Here is a 20,917-nt window from a genome sequence, read left to right as displayed (position 1 = left end):
GCCCAGCGCAGGGGGGGAGTGGCCCCCGGGGACCAAACGAAATTTTTCCTTAGAAGTCTAGTGGGGCTACATGCCCACCAAATTTCATGTTCCCCGGTGCTTCGGTGTCCCTGGTATCGTTGACGAAAAATTTACGGGGGCCCCAGCGCGGGGGGGGAAGTGGCCCCCAGGGACCAAACGAAATTTTTCCGTAAAAGTCTAGTAGACCAACATACCATAAAAATTTCTTCATCCTCGGTGCCACGGTTCAGGTAGTTATTTAGGAAAAACTGCATTTTTTTGGGTTTGGGGGGGCCCAGCGCGGGGGGGGAGTGGCCCCCGGGGACCAAACGAAATTTTTCCTTAGAAGTCTAGTGGGGCTGCATGCCCACCAAATTTCATGTTCCCCGGTGCTTCGGTGTCCCTGGTATCGTTGACGAAAAATTTACGGGGGCCCCAGCGCAGGGGGGGGGGAAGTGGCCCCCGGGGACCAAACGAAATTTTTCCGTAAAAGTCTAGTAGACCAACATACCATAAAAATTTCTTCATCCTCGGTGCCACGGTTCAGGTAGTTATTTAGGAAAAACTGCATTTTTTTGGGTTTGGGGGGGCCCAGCGCGGGGGGGGAGTGGCCCCTGGGGACCAAACGAAATTTTTCCTTAGAAGTCTAGTGGGGCTACATGCCCACCAAATTTCATATTCCCCGGTGCTTCGGTGTCCCTGGTATCGTTGACGAAAAATTTACGGGGGCCCCAGCGCGGGGGGGGGGAGTGGCCCCCAGGGACCAAACGAAATTTTTCCGTAAAAGTCTAGTAGACCAACATACCATAAAAATTTCTTCATCCTCGGTGCCACGGTTCAGGTAGTTATTTAGGAAAAACTGAATTTTTTTGGGTTTGGGGGGGCCCAGCGCGGGGGGGGGAGTGGCCCCCGGGGACCAAACGAAATTTTTCCTTAGAAGTCTAGTGGGGCTACATGCCCACCAAATTTCATGTTCCCCGGTGCTTCGCTGTCCCTGGTATCGTTGACGAAAAATTTACGGGGGCCCCAGCGCAGGGGGGGAAGTGGCCCCCGGGGACCAAACGAAATTTTTCCGTAAAAGTCTAGTAGACCAACATACCATAAAAATTTCTTCATCCTCGGTGCCACGGTTCAGGTAGTTATTTAGGAAAAACTGCATTTTTTGGGGTTTGGGGGGGCCCAGCGCGGGGGGGGGAGTGGCCCCCGGGGACCAAACGAAATTTTTCCTTAGAAGTCTAGTGGGGCTACATGCCCACCAAATTTCATGTTCCCCGGTGCTTCGGTGTCCCTGGTATCGTTGACGAAAAATTCAGTAAGGTGACGGGAAAAAAAAAAAAAAAAACTTTGACAATCCCTATATGACCGCTTTCGCTAGCTATGCTAGCGGCGGTCATAATAATGAATATATCATTAGTCCTTGTGGCTAGACAAAAAAGTAAAAACTGGTTCCCACATTTTGTCACATTTTTCAGAATTCCCAGAAATGGTGTATCTAATTGTTTCCAGGTGTAACGTAGAAGTGAGTATGGACAGCCAGTCAGAAAAGAGGGGCGTAGTATTTTTCTTCCACAAAAGCAGGATAACTTTCTAAGCTAGTCAAACTATATTGAACAGGTACTCGTACTGAGAGAGTCCAGTGAGTCTGACCAAAACAAGGGTCTTGTTAATCCTGGTTTAAAAATTACTGGTTAAACATTTCCCTTTGAGTTATTGGGAATTACAAATTGTCAAAATGGAATGAATCACAATCACCACTGATCGTCACAGGTACCTATGCTCTGAGAAGGGCATGCTTATCAGTTGGACCATTCCTGAGAATCACACACTTGGCAGTCACTCAAAGGAACTATTCAACGTGATAATCCTACAGGTAAAGTGTCAAACTCATCAAGCTTTCATTGCATCCTCTACCAGCTTAAGCTGTATTGTGCAACTTCTACCAAAGAAAGAAGGCTGACAGATGCGTCATATTTTCAACTCCTGCCTCGGGGCGTCCCTCTCCCAAAGCGCTCAACTTTTTATCTTGCACTCACATATGAAATAAAAGAGTAGGCAAAATCAGCAGTAAGTGATGCATACCGCTGCTTTCGGGTAAACAGAACAAAGTAGGTGTGTTTTTTAAAGTAGGAGTTGCTCAGTTGCTGTTTGTGATCTGCAGGATGGTATTGTTCTACACATAAGGATTCAGAAGCCCAGTGGTGCCTAATGCACCACTTTATTACATAAACCTGAACATTTTAAACGCCACATCAGGACAAGTGCACCACTGGGTTTGAACATGAGTGGCACTTTTGAAGTGAGGATCTGTCACAGCCGGCTTGTAGGATTGAAGTCTGCAGCATTAACCGAGATGAGAGCTCTAGCTTTGAATGAGGGGTTAATGCGAAAAACGATCAATGCTGATGGACTTGAAGGGATCATTAACAAAGAAAGGTGCAATATGTAGCAGATGACATCAGATGACTTAGTAAAAAGAGAAATAGAGAGCAGGACAAAGAGGAAAGTAAACAAAGAGCATTATAGAATAAAAGCATGATGTGATGTCCACACAAAACAGTGTTAGTCACCACACTCACGACTCATGAATGCCCTGCATTGTGACGCTAAAGATGTGGGAAGCCATGGTGTGAACCTACTGAAAGCTCGCCTTTTCCAGAGGTTCTTTTTCTTCCTCTACTAGCTTTCGCTTTCTGTTGCAAAGTTCTGAAAACTGGTATTTTCCAATGCTGTGCCAAGCGAAGAACACCTGCAGCAACCAAACCAAAACTATACAGCTTTGATAAGATAAACAAGTAACCTAGTTTTCATTCTGTATATATCATTCTGATATATCTACTTGTATACGAGTTGACTGAGTGAATCTCTGAGCTGGTGTGATATGCATATGCATGGATCCGCATATATTTTGTTCAAAATTATTGACTACAGGGGGACTTAAACTCATGTAAACAAAGTTCTCCTAGATTACAAGAGTGACACATGAATATGGGAAGCTGCATATAGGAGTCACTTGTTTTACTTTTGACATTGTGAAAAACAATTTCAAATACTAAAACACATTCTACTCCCTAAAGAGATACTCCATCCAAAAAAAAAGAAAAGACAATTCTGTCATCATTTACTCACCCTCATGTCATTCCAAACCAGTAAGACTTTCCTCTGTGGAACATAAAAGAAGATATTTTTAGAAATGTTTATTTTGTCCATACAATGGAAGTCAGTGGGCTCCAATGTTGCCTGGATCCCGACATTATTCAAAATATCTTCTTTTGTGTTCTACAGAATAATAATAAAAAAAAATGCATCCAGGTTTGGAATGACATGCAAATCATTTTATGTATTACACCATGATTATGCCATAAAAGGTCTGGGGTTTCATATAATATATAATGATAGCAATGGGTATTAATATGAAAATAATTAGGGGAATTAAGCATGTGCACATGCTCACACAAAGGCTCAGCACAGCATAATCAACAAATGGATCAAAAATACCATTTGCTCCATGCCTGTTCTTTATAAATACATAATACTTGTTAAAATATCAGTGGCGGGAAAACTTATAAAGAAGCTATATATTTATCACAAATGAATATTTCACAGAAATGCATTCTATGTACCTGAATTTAAACAATTCAGAATGATTTGCAAATGAATAATTTAGACTAATTTGTGAATCTGTCCTATTCACTGAAAAGAACTCCAAAAAAAGCTCACAAACCAAAAATTATGTCTTTCAAGCAAGGTTTACTTTACCTATAGCTAATATCTAGCAGATGAAAAAAAAAAGAAAAAAAAAAAAAGCCTGGAAAACACAATTTGATATTTGCAGGCTTTCCAGGACCATGGGAACTATGTAAATAAATCATTAGGGAAGATTAAACAATGATTTTAGCCATTATTTAACCCTCACCAGAGGAAGTAAAGCTGAAAGCAGGATGGAATTTCAGTTATAACTTGTATCTGACAGTTCTGGTCTAGTTACTGCTAGTCAGTCACATGAGATTCGTATGGGATTCTTAAGAGCATGAGTGAGCTGAAATACTCAAGCTGTCATCAAAAGCTCATTCTGTAGACTCACACATGACACTAATAAGTTCGAACAACCTATCGCTGTCATCAAGCATCTCTAAATTCACATCTATGAATAGAGGCATTGTCTCAACTAATTGAAGAAGCACAGCAGATTACGCTTGCACAATTAATCAGTCCAACTCCTGACAAAAAGAGTGAATCTTACACTAACTGCAGTTGAAGGTGGTAAAAAAACAGTTCTGCATCTGAAACAGACAGATGGAATTGAAATTGTGTGGCTGTTTTTTTTAAAGGACACATTCAGTTTTACTTTGAATTCGCAAAAGAGGAAACTTTAAAAGTGATGCAGAAAACCTAAGTGGATTAGAAATACAATAATATCTACATCAGAGGTCTCGAATAGGGTCTCTGCGACATCCAAATCCATGCTACTGAAAGCAGTATAACAAAAACCCAATCCAAAAATGAAAATTATATCAAAGGAAGATATTTTGACAAATGCTGAGTCAGTGGGGTCAAATCAATGCTGTTTGGATCTGACCATCTTCAAAATGTTATTTTGTGTTCCACAGAAAATAAAGAAAGTTGGACAGGCTTGGAACGCATGCGCATGATGAAACAGTTTTCATTTTTGGGTGAACTATCCCTTTAAGTCAACTTCAACCTAAGCGAATGTTAAGGTTCAGCTAAATGTTTCATTGTCCATTCTAAATTAAAATTGTGTTAAATACAATTAAAATGTAATGTACGGGTACAAAACAAATCTCTAAAACAAGAGATCCTTTTAACATTGTTTCACGGGAAACTAACTCTGCTAGTCTTCAGGGACTTAGAGATCTTTGAGAGAGGCTGGCACAATCTTCTAGAGCCCAGTGCCAAACACAGCCATCTTGATAATATAGTGTGTCGAAGAAAGATGAGCAGCGGTCAGAATAAGGCCACCATAATTGTTTTCCTAACTGGACAAATGCTCATGCACTAAGAGCAAGCGAGATAGAGAAATACCATTTGAATGGCTTAATGCAGTGAGACAGATGGCGTTTGCTGGTTTTGCTTTACACTGGCTATTAGCCAAGTCTCTCTCTCCCTCTCTCCCCCTCTCTCCCTCTCTCCCTCTCTCCCTCTCTCTCTCTCTCTCTACTGGTTTAATTAGTGTAAATGCATTACCACCACCTGTCATTGGGTTAGAGGGTCCATTACCTGTGAGTGTCTGATAATGACAGTACAAATACACCAGGAGTGTGCGGCATGATCAAAATCTTATATTATGTTTTTTTTTTTTTTTTTTTTTTTTTTTTTAAGTCTGGAAATATTTTTATGAGCAATATGATTTTATAAGCAATATTGTGCAATATTATTATAATTTAAATTCATTTTAATACATTTTAAAAATGTAATTTATTCCTGTGATGGAATTTGAATTTTCAGCAGCCATTTCCTATTATCAATGTTGAAACGAATTGAGCTGCTTAATTTTTTTGATGAATAGAAAGGTCAAAAGAACAGCATTTTGTTAAAAAATATAAATCTTTTGTAAAATTATAAAAGACTTTACATTATAAAAAAAATTACTGACCCCAAACTTTTGAACAGTTGCATAAATATCATTGCATGAAACTCAACCCTGAAATGGAAATACAAATATCATTACATTTAGGGATGCACCGATATGAACATTTCAGCTGATACAGTTGACCGATAATTCTTTATATTTTAAAAGCTGATAACCGATATATTGGCCGATAAATCTAAATCCAAATTTGAGAGCCTGATTACAAAAACAAAAGTCTCTTACCATTAAAAGTCATGTCCCAAGCACACTATTATGATAATTTTCTCATTATAATTTTATGTAGCCAATTTATGACAGACTTGCTCTGCACATGGTGTAGACTTCACTGTATTTTCCTTTTTAATTGATTCCAATCAGCATGCATCTGAAGTGTCTCAGCTGAAGGAAATAATCCATAATTTATAGGCTTTAATATATCAGCCAAATTTTCTTATCGGGCCGATAATGATAACATTAAAAATGAACATATATCGGCTGATGCCGATATATCGTGCATCCCTAATTACATTATTCACAACAAATGAATGATAACTGAGATATATTCAAAATCAGCTTAATAACGCTTGAGATTACAAACTGTAATGCATTATAAATATGACTAGATGAATCACGTATGTTTCGTGATGGTGTCAGTGTGACTGCAGTCACTGCACAGTAGAATTCTCTATTAATGAGCCACATTGTCATGTTGCTTGGCAACCACCACCACTTACAGTTCCACACGTTTACGCCAGACATCGGTGGTTGCTCCCATTATAATCAATGAACCCGTCGGCAGTGGCCTTAACTGTTTACATCGCTCCAGTAAATAACAACAAATAGCATCTTAGTAAATATTGTAAAAGTGCAAATAGTAAATGATACCATTTAGATGAAGTGTAAATAGACATGATATGCTATTTGTACATATGATAAATTGTCTGAGCAATATTTGGCAGAGTTATTGAAAACAGTCTTTACCAACAACACTAAATAGCATCTTTGAATCTGATGACGTCATCAACGGCATAAACAGGTATAACAGAATCTCTACCCTCACTACCATTTCCCAGCTATAATGTCACAACACACAGCCCTACTAGACACAGTGCAAAAAATACAATCTAAAAACACCAAATGTCTATGGGTGATCTGTGTAAAAGCAATTCTGTGAATCATAATAAGGTGTTATCCAAAACAACTGCTTTAGTTTGAAAGGTTGAGTGAATGTGGCCAACACCCATAGTTTTCTATCAGTAATCCTGACAGACACAGGAATCTTCTATCTGCTCGCCTGAAACACAGTGAATCTCTTAAAGACAGAAAAGTGAGCTATTTTGAGGCAATCCTTTTCCTCTCTAGCCTCACTATGTATAGCCTCACTTTCTACACTCCAGCAGAAAGGTTCGTTCCTCTCTGGGGAATGACAAAAGACTCCATAAGCAACTGTGAAAAATGCAAACTATCCATTAGCTTATTCACCTTTTAGACCTCAAGCATGTAGTTTTCATTTTTGACAAATGCTTGTGGAATCTTTTGTCATTGTGAGGACTGAATTAAAAAGGCAGGCTAAATGCAAAACTAACTTTGCCTTAAGCAACAACTGCCTGACGCTATATGAAAATAGACTATTGACAGTGAACATCATAGATCAAGATACCAGGTGATATTAGAAAGGTTTAAATGCTTCTATCATTGTTTATATGACATGATTTATGCAAATAAATAGTATCTGTATCACACAGCCTACACTGTAATATTAGCCTGTGTGAAAAAGTAGGTTCTCAACTGTTTTTGCTTCAAGACCCAAATTTTACATAATATAATTTATATATCCAACACAAATGCTAAATTATTAACATTAAAATAAGCCAATTTATTTTGGTATCCTTAATGTTCATGTTATATGGTTACTAGTTGCATCTCATGTGCATTTACCATTGTTTCCTGCGGCCCTGCCAGAACAGATCTGCTGCGATTTGTGTCACAAACCATCAGTTCAGAACCACTAGTCAAAAAGACCAACAACAATGAAACTAAATGCTACTATGCAATTGGCTATTACATTGCCATGTCAAAGCAAGTAAAGTGTCTCCTTGAAAAACATGATCATGAGATCATTGGGTTGGCAAGGCTAATCCATTGGCAATGTGCAGTAAAAGACAACATTTACTACGTGCTAGTGAATGTGCTTTCATTTCTGTTGGTGTGTGTGAGTCAAAGACAGAAAGACTGGGAGGGAGAAAGAGATGATATGCATGCTGAGCAGAATGAGTAAGTGTACGCAGATTTGTGTCAATGAGGGTGCCTGTAACGCAAAGCCGTTCGTAAATGCAGGCACAGCCATGAAAAGCACTTGCCTCTGGGAAAATTTTACAGTCAAAGATCTAACTGTTAGAACATTTCATTAGCATTGCTCATTAAACACAGAGACTAGGTGCACTTTAGTCCTACTGAGCCTCCTTCACAGGCTAATTATTCTCTTCCTATGCATGCATTGATGTCCTTAGGAAAGTGATGATGACTGGGCTTTTTTAGTTTCTGGAATGTGGCTCATTTTGGTCAGACAAGAACTCGTGCACACTTTTCGCCTTCCCCGATTTTCCATTGACTATGTAATCTGTAACCCAGCGCACTCCTTTGGAATAGATTTAGTTAGTGCAGTGTTTAAACTTTAGGAAAGACAGCTGATAAAAAAATAATGGTTGAACATGAAGTTTCAAATCTCACATTATACAACAGTTACTATGGTCCTCGTAATGCACATCCTATTCAACTCCTATTGAACGGCTGTATAAAAGTACCAAAATAACTGTGCTGTAGCTTACCCAGAGGCGATCAGCCCTATACGCACACTACGCAAGTTGCGTATGGCCCCGCAAGTTACTTAAGGCCCCGCCTCCTCCTTGTGTCAAAGCACGTCAAAGTTAACAATATCAATGAGAAAATTAAGCGGAACTATCCCTCGGGTCACGAAAAGAGAGGAAAAAACACCACGAGAGTGAATTGCGGGAACAGCAATCAGGTAGACTTGTGTTCTCTCCTCTCCAAGTTTGATGTCAGCAAAGAACAGTAAAGTTAAAGGGGTGGTATAATGACCTTTTCACAAGATGTAAAATAAGTATTTGGTGTCCCCAGAGTGTGTATGTGAAGTTTTAGCCCAAAATACCCCACAGATATTTTTTATATAGCATGTTAAAGTTGGCACTTTTTGAGGGTGAGCAAAAACGCACCATTTTGTGTCTGTTCCTTTAAATGCAAATGAGCTGCTGAGGCACAGAGAGCTTCAACAGCTTGCACTCACACACACATGTGCTGAAAATTTCAAAAACTTTCAGCCTTTTGTTCAAATCGGATTCAGCCAAGATAGAGAGACTCAGAAGTGACAACATGTAGAATGCAACAGGACATTTCTGAATGTTATGTGTAGTTATCTTCTAGTCATTGATTAGCATATTCTATCTTGATAATCTATAAATCGTGTTCCCGGGGGCGGGGTTATGTAAATTCTAGGGTTGGTGATGTCACTAACCCGGGAGGAATGTCGTGTAGTCCCTACCAGCCGTTTCTTGTAGTCCTTAAAAAGCAATTTCTTTAAAATAAAATATCTCCCTTTGCTTTGAACTTTGAGCATTGTAACTTTGCAGATGTTGTTTATGCTCAAACAGCAGCATACACACTAACTAAAGTTACAAAAGCGAAATCATAATCAACCACCCCTTTAAGTTGGTGTGCATCTCTCTCTAGTCTGTCTGTCTGTCTATCCCAGCTGGGCAGTGCATCTTTTGGTCATTCTGTGTCTTGCTTGCTAATGCTGGCCACTTCCAGGGCTGTGTTCTGTGACTTTGTGCCTGACAAAAAAAAAAGTGAGAGTGAAATACAACTATTTATTACATTTGATAAATGACAAAGGGCAAAGGTGTTTGTTTATTAACTGCAGCTCATAAAACATAACCGTGTCGGCGTCGCGCGTTAACATGGGTTCATGCGTGCATGAAATGAAACGCGCACTTTCCAACAACACATCTGTGGGGACCAGTACAATATGGGCGTGGTGGCACTCCTCATTATAGGCGCACATACTTTTAAAACAAGACAATGATTATCTAGTCTCCAAGGCAGTTTAGTTACAACTCTGCAATAAAGCAATGTTTTGACATTGACTATTGATTTTAGGCTATATTGCATTTAAAATGTTGATTGGCTGGACATACTGGTCAATATGGATGCACATCCCTCAGTAAATAATAACCATCAAGTATCAAGTATTGCTTTTACCATTTAAAACAAAGTGATATGCTATGACAAGCCATTTTAGCTTTTATTCATTCACAGGATGCATTTTTGATATCAATAATTAAATTTGTACTATTTAAAATGTGAATTCTTGATATTAAGAATGTACTTTTTCTAGTAACAATGTCTATTTCTGATATCAGGAATTACATTTTCATTAGTACTAGTTAAAGGAGTGGGAGCACTGGGGTGTCAGGTGTGACTGTGTGGCAATGGCAAATGGTTTACATGGCTCATGGCTCAAGTATGAGGGCCCCTTAACAGAATTTTAGGGCCCCAGGAAGGTCAGAATCGGCTCTGGCTGTACCTACAGCCATGCTGTGTATCAGCCATGTATCAGATGAAATTGCAAGATAAGTTTATTAAGTCTTATGAGAAAGAGCAAAACGGTGGAAAACAGTTGCATAACAAAAGTCTATAAGAGCAAAGCCAAGCTGGCTGTGTTCACAGAAATCTCTTAAATAATGACTCTATTCTGCTGCCTCAATTACAACTAAACTTGAAAATGTGCTAATTCACAACAGAATAACGATATAAAGAAAGTTAGAATAAAAGATAATTGAAACCAACAATATACTTGATTTGGACTCGTTTGAATGTGCCATTCCCATGTGAAAAATAACACTCCACCACCAGAAAACATAATTTCTCGCCCATCTGTCCACTGAGTCATTTTCACCTCAGGTTTCTCATTCACACACATGTGCTCGCTGCTAATTAAGTGTAGAGAATGAACTGTGGTAAACGTCTGCTCAAAAAACTGTTGACGTGGTTTCCCAGAGGGGAAATTTTGTCTTAGATGTATCTTGTGCAATAAAATAAAATATTGACATACAATAAGTCTTGATCTATAAAGTGAATGTGAACAACATAGTTCTGATAAATGGATCTTTGAGGAATGTGTGATGTGTACATACAAAAAAAAAATGAAATCTCCAACTTTTTTTTGCAGTTTGAGATTTTGAGACCTCTTCTGTAACTCCTGGAGACTCGTCGCTTTTTCTCAGGAGAAACATCCGAGTTGCACTAGATTGTCATTCTCGATTTGCTCACCATTTAATCTTATTGGTCAAATAACTGAGATATCAAAGAGATAGCTTTTTTTTTTTTTTTACTATGGGGAGTGCTAGAACTATCCGCAAGTAAAATTAGGGATGCACGATATATTGGCCACCATATGTTCATTTTTAATGTTATCATTATCGGCCCAATAAGAAAATTTGGCTGATATATATTAAAGCTGATAAACAATGGATTATTGCCATTGGCTGAGACACATTGATGCGCACTGTTCACCATGATGGTTTTGAATTGCTTGAAATATGACTGGAATCACTTCAAAAAAGGAAAATACAGTTTAGTGCAACATGAGCAGTGCAAGACTGTCATATTATAGGCTACATAAAAATATAATAAAAACATTATAATTGTGTTGTTGGGACATGGCTTTTAATGGTGAGACTTTTGTTTTTGTAATCAGGTTCTCAAATTATATAAAAAATTTGGATTTAGATTTATCGGCCAATATATCGGTTATCGGCTTTCAAAAATATCGGTTATCGGCTTTTTAAAAATTATCGGTTATCCGTGTCTGCTAAAATGTTCATATCCCTCAAATTAATTGCAGAAGTTTTTGCTTTGATTAAACATATTTTTTAATTGTCATTTTTTTACGTAGTAAAGCCCACTCTACTGAACAAACAAACCTGGTAAGCCTAATGCCACAAGGTTGAAACTGTCGAAACAAACATTAATGCCAGAGTTTTGAAACTACCCAAAAAACTCCCAACATTACATAATTTCACATTACATTACGATTGAGCTAGTTTTGTCCGTGCTTGGGGGGGTGGGGGGCGCGCGGGTTGAATAGCAATTGAGCAGGTTTTGTTACGTAAACCTGGCAACTCTGGCTGTGATGCATGATCCTTGTCTTACCATTTAAATGTCAGAGTCATTGAGAAAAGAAAACATCCACCGCCAACAAAACTTTCACTCTTGTTGTTCAAGCATGTCTGTCCTTCTCTTAGACAACACTTTGCGCTTTGGCACCATTAACAACACTGACGCAATAAGAGAGTGAGCCACATACTAATAACATTCTTGCACTTACAAGCTCTATTCACAAAGAGAAAATAATTACTAGTTGTGTTCCAGCCACTTTGTCCCACTGTTTTTATCCAATTTAGAATTTTGCATCTGTATTGCTTTTCACAATCAAGTGTCAAGGAAAAAGACTACATAAGGTGCACCAAGTTGAGACTTACCCCTGACCTCTGAGAAACTTCAGACGGCTTGTAAACATAAAATGAAAAAATTTCACAAATATGCACGTAAAGTGAGTGTATTATATTTCACACTTTTGAGTACACTGTAAATAACAGGCATTTCAAATTAAACAATTTTGTTGGCTTAACTTAAGTGCAATTGTTTGCTTATTTTATTCGTTTTAATTAAGTTACTTTTACACAGTAAACTCAAAAGTTGTCATAACTAAAAAATAAAACTGTCCTAATAAAAAATTACTTTAAATATCATGTAATATAATAATTTCAAAACATTATATACTACCTGCTCATATTTAGGCTATATTATTTATATGTATATGCCAGTTACATTTTTATATAATTTTGAGAAAAAAAAAAAAAAAGTTAAAACAATATTACTTTAATCACAGATTTGAGTTAAGTCTAGTTGCAACTAGTTAACATGAAACTTAAGTTTTTACAATTTGCTTTTTTCCCTATTGCAATGTATATCCAAGTGAAATGGTTTCTTGAACAAGAAAAGATGTAGGGCGGGACTTGATTTTGTCCATTGGGAATTGATTGGATCATTGAGTCGTTGTTGTTTGCTATTGCTGTGACCTGTGCACCAATGCTACATTTTTCTAAATGTCATAATCATTTGTTAACAAACAAGTATTCATTACTTCAATGAGCTCATTGTTTCTGCCTTTAATTATTAAACTATTTAAATTAATAAATGTTTTGCTAACTGTGATTTTGTATATGTACATTTCTGAAATACATAACTTAGACAGTTACCTCTGATAACAGATCACTCTAAATTGCAATGTGGACTCATGCATGTAAAGCTGCTTTGAAACGATGTGTATTGTGAAAAGCGCTATACAAATAAATGTGAATTGAATTGACCTCTTGAGAGTTATAGGTTGCTTTGCCCTCGTGCAGGGGCGTGGCCACACAAAAAATTAGTTTTGCCACCCCAAAGCTGACCAGCGACACAGCTCACATACTGATATAATGCACAAACAATTTTCGATTTTGGTTTATGGAGGGGCGTCAACTTAGTCAACATCTCCATCGGCTCATAATAAAAGATTATCTTACCTTGATTAGGTCACTTTAAAAGCACATATCGAATATTAACCATGTCTGATATTATTTCATTCAGATTAGGGCACATTTCTGTCTCTGCAGTAGGCTAAGTGTAAAAGGCTAACTGTGAATTTCACAGACTGGAGGGCATGCTGCGCCCTTGCAGTATAACTGAAGTGTTGAAACTGAGAAGAACGCACTCTTGTCCACAGGCCCGATTCCACAATCAAATCGCTGAAAGTGCTTCTGAAATTAGTGAGGGTGCTCTAGTAGAGTGCAGATGTAATGTGTAAGCAACAGCTCATAAGCACCACCATAACAGGAATAGCAATGTACAGTGAGAGATTTACAAGATTTAAAAGTTATTACTTTTACAAATAGCCTAATTGCAGCAGCATTTCAAAAAAATATTTTGATACGAAAATTCTAATATTTTAATCTATCTACATTTACATTGCTTAATACACATCTATTTTAAAACATTAATGTCCCGTCGATTGCCATGGTTACCAGTATGTCCATCACTGCAATTTCGAGAGTAAATCCTGCATTTATATGTGGATGTCACTTCCGAACTCTTAGCAGCATTTAAAACAAAACTTTTATTAAAAATCTGAATAGATTATATAGCCTAGAAAGTGCACAAAAACCGCACAAAAAAAAGACTGCTCCCTTTATAATCACTAAAAAGCAGTCATTCATCTCAGTTCATCGCAATCTCACAAAGTAATCCAATAAAGTAATTTTGATTAAAGTAATCATATTATATAATTGATAAAGCTATCTACACTGCACAGTGGATCTCCTATTTACATTGTCTCTACACTTTGTTATAATGAGAGGATTTGCGAGCATGCAGAACTTAGCACTGTACAAAAACTCTGACTGTGAGTAGATTCTGAGTAACTTAAACACTTCTGATTGGCCATTGCTTTCAAGAGATCAACGGACATGACTGTGATTGGATACGCTGCTCAACACAACAAAAACACATTGTAAATAGAAACCTTTGACGCTTCCCTGAGCACAAACACAAATATGCACTGGAGCGTACAAATCTGTTCCGCCAATATACTATTATTACAGTTTCAACTGAGGGTGCTCTTGCTTTCCATTGAACAGGGCCTGCTTGTCCAGAGACGAGTAAGTGAGAATCTTCTCCACACATACCAAAGCAAACCTTTCATTTGAGTTGCGTCTCGTGTACTGATTTAGAATAAATTGACGTCTAAATCACAGTGATTTCAGGAGACAAAACTTGCATTCATGTGGAGAAATAGCCAAATAAAGAATATACTGAAGATCTTAATTTTTTTTTTTTTAAATAAATGTTACCAGTTTATTTATTTAATTTTTAAATGGTTGACAATTTAGTTGTGACATCTCCGAGATTAGCTGAACAACATTTATGGATTAATTACTAATTGCATCTAGCCTAAATGTAAGCAAATATTAAGCAAATACCAAAATGACACCACAATAAAATGCACAAGCTAAATAATTATTATTGGGGCAGTGTTCGTCATATAGTGATGTCACTATACATACGCTTATCTTCACCCCTCCCCCACTCTTTAACCTTTTCTGGCGCCAAAAAATAAATAAATTAATTAATACTACCAGACCAAGATCTATCAGTGCACACACTACTAGCCATTACCGTGACCTAACAAATAGTTCAATATTATGTATATCATTTTGATGCTCAGAAGCAGGTACAGTCAATCATGTGTCTATCTCGTTAATCTAAATAAATTACCTGAGCAGTGGTTGCTATAGTACAGTTATGTAAATGTTCAATGCACTAGCTAGCTCCTCAATACACTTTTCATATAGGCTAGCCTGTACATTTTTTGGATAAAGTATATGAAATAGGCTGGCCATCATCAATGTGTTTTTATGTGACCGTTTTCTATGAGACAGAAGGCCCAAATGAAGAGGAAGGGAGACATAGACCACAATTTATTTTCTTTAAAAAAAATCAAAGCAGGATGCAGATGAAGCAGGAGAACAAGAGCAAAGAGCAGAGGCAGGAGATACACAGTGGAGGGAGAGAAGGATATACTGAAAGAAGAAAGTGATGCAGAAGAAATGCAGAGCAAAACAGAGTGGCAGAAGGCAGTATTAGGAAGACAGAAACACCATGTCCAGAACGACTCAATGGTGCGTTCATTTTCAGCAACAGTATTGTACTCTTCATGTAGATTAGATCATATTTAAAGGGATAGTTAGTTAACCTAAACATGAAATGGCTGTCATCATTTACTCACTTTCATGTTGTTCTAATATTATGCAGTAGAGCAGGGTTACAGTGTATCTTAAATCCTAATCAGAAACACCTGAAGCAGCTAATGAAAGTGTTCTGGATTACTTGAAAATTACAGCCAAATCTGTTCGTAGCTCTTCAGGAGCAGAGACCCCTATTGTAGAGGAATCAAACAACTGTTGATGTGACCAGTAATATTTAGTTAGGAACTGTTATTGTTAAGTGTGTTTTATTGTTTCCCTTTTTAAATCTTTATAAAATACAGGTATCATCCCTCATAATATAGTATAACCGGTTTTACATACCATGGCAAGCCTCGTTGCCACCCCTCATTCTGCTCTTGCTGCCAATTGTCAATTTTGATTTCATGGTGACTTTAAATGGTTAAATCCACTCTTAGGTAAACTTGATGACACAAGTAGCCTACTTCCTCAGAGGAAAAACATGCAATACCTAGTCCACTTTATTTTAAATAGTAAAATAAATATGCTTAATTAGAAGTCAAGGGTTTGCATGCTTCTTAAAAGTAAAATCATCCAATTAGATTTTACACTAGGTGGATGAGGTTGTCTAAGCATAAATAATTAGCATTAAAGGTAGGGTAGGTAGGATTTTTATAAAAAACTTTTTTTCAAATTTGTTTAAACTGTCTTTATAAACCAATACATAATTAAAATGTAAATGCTCTGAAAAAGAGAGTATAAAAATCGAGTGACTGTAGACCTTTTAATCTGCAATAAACACAGCTCATTATTTCCATTCGGACGAAACAATTGATTGGTTTGGGCGACTGTCACTCACTCTCGCAACCATGGCTACCACCCCTGTTGCTAGATCTGCCCATATGCGCGCGCACCCGTTTGATTTGAGGAGGCGTGGAACCTACGAAGAGTAAAATTATGGCAGAGAAAGAGCATTCAAAATTCAAAGCACCTGCATATTCAGTCAGCAAAGGCAAAAACTACTTCCTTGGACCCTGGTTGCCCGCACTCTTGAACGACCTCCTCTGCTTCCATCATGGAAACTCTTACATGCAAAACACCATATATGTTATGAATCTTACACGAAATTCACCTTCATCACAGTGTAACAGATGGTAATGGAAAAACGTGTATCAATGCAACCTGTTTTTAGCTTTGCCTTATAAATATAGCTTGTTACCGAATCAAACAAAGTAGGCTATATTTTAAACTTTACCAGTATCGATATGCTAGCTTGATAGTGAGTACTAAAAGAAATCTTATGTTTATATTTATAGTGATAAAGTTAGGTATTTTATTACATGTGATTCTGACATGATGTCACTGCATGCACTGCGCTCCTTCCTCTCCACTCCTCTCAGGTCTCAGGTAAATAAATGCGTCTTCCAGCTGAGCCTGAGCGTTTGGCGTCGCGCGTTCATGTGTTTTGGGGGCGTGGCTTTGGAAGCAGCTCAGAAAAGAGGGGGTGGAGTGAATGGAAATAATTAGCTGTGTTTACAACAGTCGTGAGAGGTCTACAGACACTCGATTTTTATACTGTCTTTTTCAGAGTACTTACATTTTAATTATGTATTGGTATATAAAGACAGTTTAAACAAATTTGGAATGTTTTTTTTTTCTACCTACCTACCCTGCCTTTAATAAGCATACAAATAAAGTTCAACAATTAGAACTACTAGAAGCACATGATTAAAAGAGGGGGTTACAAGTTTCCAGTGTCCTGTACAATAGATAGCCTGAATGTGTGCCAGGACTGATAAGCTTTAGTTTACTGTATCTGTGACTTATCTCAAAGAAAGCCGAGATCACGCTTCAACACAAGCCGACAAGAGGGGGCTGACACCTCCACGCCCATTTTATCTCATACAACAACAACAACAACAACAACAAAAAAGAGCAAATATGACACACAAATGAATAAAAAATATTAGTGACATAATATGTATGCGCTGTATTTACGTGCGCGTGCGCGTGTACGTGGGCGGAGGGGGAGGGGCTGTGCGTGAACTCAAATGTTTACATTTAATCTCATACGAAAACTACGTGTAAAACTTCTGAAATGATGTTAAATGTGCTTAAAGCACAAATAATTGTTGTTAAAGCATTTATGCATCGTTTTACATGTTGTTGTTTTTTTTTTTTTTACATTCTTTTTCGGCCATTCTTAAGTGAGTTTAACAGCTACAAATCATTGTAAAACTCTCCATGTGGAGAAACCAACTGGGCTGGTTTATCACGAGGCCACCCACAACCAAATCATACAATGTATTTTCATTTGCAGAGCCCTTTAAGTACTTAAATAATTGTTAAATACATAATTTAGTTTGATCCAGTCGTCTATGTAGGATAATTACAGCGATGCTTCCTATATGCCCATTGGACGTAGCCTAACGTTACCTGCTCCCGTCGCTTCTGCCAGCGGCCGCAGGGGCTTTCCTCCAAGATTTCACTCTCATCTTCTTCACTCTCCTCCTCTTTCCCCCCGGACCCCGATATGTTCTCTGGAACGGACATAGTCATTTTACCCTTTCGGTTTGCTTTAACGGCTCCTTTAAGACCAACTGAGCACGCAGGACCTCCGGCTTGCAGCGATGTTGTAGCTGCAAACGTGTTTCATTGAATATAGAAGAGAGACGAATACCGCTGGTCACGATTTCAAGTTACAGTTCCGTCATCAGTCACATATATATACTGCAACAGGCCGTTAAAAGGACACAATTCGCGAAAAGCGTTTTAAAAGCGAGGCAAAAACATTCACTGTTATGGTCAATTTAATCCCATGCTGACGAATGCTTAGAAAAACGATAAAGCTACCGAAAGAAGACAGCGTCGTACGTGAGAGACGTGGGTCGCAGTCAGGTCCACCCTACACATACTCAGTGTTGTACACTAAAGAGTCCGTCCTACATGCATCATTTCATCTCCGTCCAGCTTTCCCGACTGGCTGGAGCTTTCCGAATTTCCTCTTTTTAACATGCTACCGTAAAGCTTAGACAATATGCACACACAGAGATCCTTTTACTGTCTTGTGTCATAAAACTATTCAGTGCATGTCAGATTTCTCAACCCCAGTCATAATTTAAATAGTGTAAAGGGTGATTGGGCTATAAATGGCCTGCACTTTCAAACTGCAATACGCGTTTTGTAATGTTGCTTTAAAATGTAATTTAATACAGTTTTGTATTGAGTTCCTAAGGAAAAAAAAGAGGGTTCAATATGTCGAACCCATAGGGCTCTTGACTCAATGTTAAAAAAAACCTTTATGCAAAAATAATAATAAAAAAAAAAAATAATATATATATATATATATATATATATATATATATATATATATATATATATATATATATATATATATATATATATATATATATATATATATATATGTGTGTGTATATATATGTATATATATATTATATACAATGAGGAAAATAAGTATTTGAACACCCTGCTATTTTGCAAGTTCTCCCACTTGGAAATCATGGAGGGGTCTGAAATTGTCATCATAGGTGCATGTCCACTGTGAGAGACATAATCTGAAAAAAATAAAAACAAGAAATCACAATATATGATTTTTTAACTATTTATTTGTATGATACAGCTGCAAATAAGTATTTGAACACCTGTCTATCAGCTAGAATTCTGACCCTCAAAGACCTGTTAGTCTGCCTTTAAAATGTCCACCTCCACTCCATTTATTATCCTAAATTAGATGCACCTGTTTGAGGTCGTTAGCTGCATAAAGACACCTGTCCACTCCATACAATCAGTAAGAATCCAACTACTAACATGGCCAAGACCAAAGAGCTGTCCAAAGACACTAGAGACAAAATTGTACACCTCCACAAGGCTGGAAAGGGCTACGGGGAAATTGCCAAGCAGCTTGGTGAAAAAAGGTCCACTGTTGGAGCAATCATTAGAAAATGGAAGAAGCTAAACATGACTGTCAATCTCCCTCGGACTGGGGCTCCATGCAAGATCTCACCTCGTGGGTTCTCAATGATCCTAAGAAAGGTGAGAAATCAGCCCAGAACTACACGGGAGGAGCTGGTCAATGACCTGAAAAGAGCTGGGACCACCGTTTCCAAGGTTACTGTTGGTAATACACTAAGACGTCATGGTTTGAAATCATGCATGGCACGAAAGGTTCCCCTGCTTAAACCAGCACATGTCAAGGCCCATCTTAAGTTTGCCAATGACCATTTGGATGATCCAGAGGAGTCATGGGAGAAAGTCATGTGGTCAGATGAGACCAAAATATAACTTTTTGGTCATAATTACACTAAATGTGTTTGGAGGAAGAAGAATGATGAGTACCATCCCAAGAACACCATCTACTGTGAAGCATGGGGGTGGTAGCATCATGCATTGGGGGTGTTTTTCTGCACATGGGATAGGGCGACTGTACTGTATTAAGGAGAGGATGACCGGGGCCATGTATTGCGAGATTTTGGGGAACAACCTCCTTCCCTCAGTTAGAGCATTGAAGATGGGTCGAGGCTGGGTCTTCCAACATGACAATGACCCGAAGCACACAGCCAGGATAACCAAGGAGTGGCTCTGTAAGAAGCATATCAAGGTTCTGGCGTGGCCTAGCCAGTCTCCAGACCTAAACCCAATAGAGAATCTTTGGAGGGAGCTCAAACTCTGTGTTTCTCATTGACAGCCCAGAAACCTGACTGATCTAGAGAAGATCTGTGTGGAGGAGTGGGCCAAAATCCCTCCTGCAGTGTGTGCAAACCTGGTGAAAAACTACAGGAAACGTTTGGACTCTGTAATTGCAAACAAAGGCTACTGTACCAAATATTAACATTGATTTTCTCAGGTGTTCAAATACTTATTTGCAGCTGTATCATACAAATAAATAGTTAAAAAATCATACATTGTGATTTCTGTTTTTTTTTTTTTTGATTATGTCTCTCACAGTGGACATGCACCTACTATGACAATTTCAGACCCCTCCATGATTTCTAAGTGGGAGAACTTGCAAAATAGCAGGGTGTTCAAGGCTATATATATATAATGAGAAATTTTAATGATTGCATTATTCATTTTCTTTCTATTGATGGAGTGTTTATGAGGTGTTTAATTCATAGCATATAATTAAGATTAAACATTATTTAAAAAAACATTAATTCATTACAACTATATCCATAAAATAATCCCATGCCCTTAAAAATGGCTATGTATGGAGTACCTGACAGAACCCTTTAGTTTCTAAATAAACACTTTTCTTCTAACAGTGGGGTAAACTGTAAATGAGAAGTCTGTAAGCAGTGGGTGTAAACAGTGAATTGTGTATGTTATTTAGTATTTCTCAAGTCAAGGCTTGCAAGAGTTTTGAAACTAGTATTATAATGGAGTGACTGGGTTTAGACGTGTGAAAACTTCCCTCAGACTCTTAATACACTTTCTCAAATCACATACAATAGCATACATCAAACCAAGT

General features: G+C 37.9%; 1 protein-coding gene across 2 annotated transcripts in view; it reads right to left on the bottom strand.

Annotated features, from left to right (window-relative positions):
- Nucleotides 1-18,411, bottom strand: part of nrbp2a (nuclear receptor binding protein 2a) — a 33,739-nt gene extending 15,328 nt beyond the window's left edge. Inside the window, exons 1-2 of one of the 2 annotated variants that reach the window (XM_081374667.1) lie at nt 17,866-18,126; nt 3,127-3,159 (exon numbers count right to left, since the gene is read on the bottom strand). In XM_081374667.1, coding sequence (XP_081230793.1) covers nt 3,127-3,159; nt 17,866-17,988 — 156 coding nt within the window. In that variant the 5' untranslated portion in view covers nt 17,989-18,126. Of the gene's footprint in view, nt 1-3,126; nt 3,160-17,865 lie in introns of both variants that reach the window. The other variant, XM_081374668.1, reaches the window with a different exon arrangement.
- Nucleotides 18,412-20,917: the final 2,506 nt, after the last annotated feature.

This window comes from Scardinius erythrophthalmus (genome assembly GCF_964197995.2).
Source record: "Scardinius erythrophthalmus genome assembly, chromosome: 9".
NCBI classification, from domain to species: domain Eukaryota; kingdom Metazoa; phylum Chordata; class Actinopteri; order Cypriniformes; family Leuciscidae; genus Scardinius; species Scardinius erythrophthalmus.
This window is presented reverse-complemented; position numbering and strand designations above follow the sequence as displayed.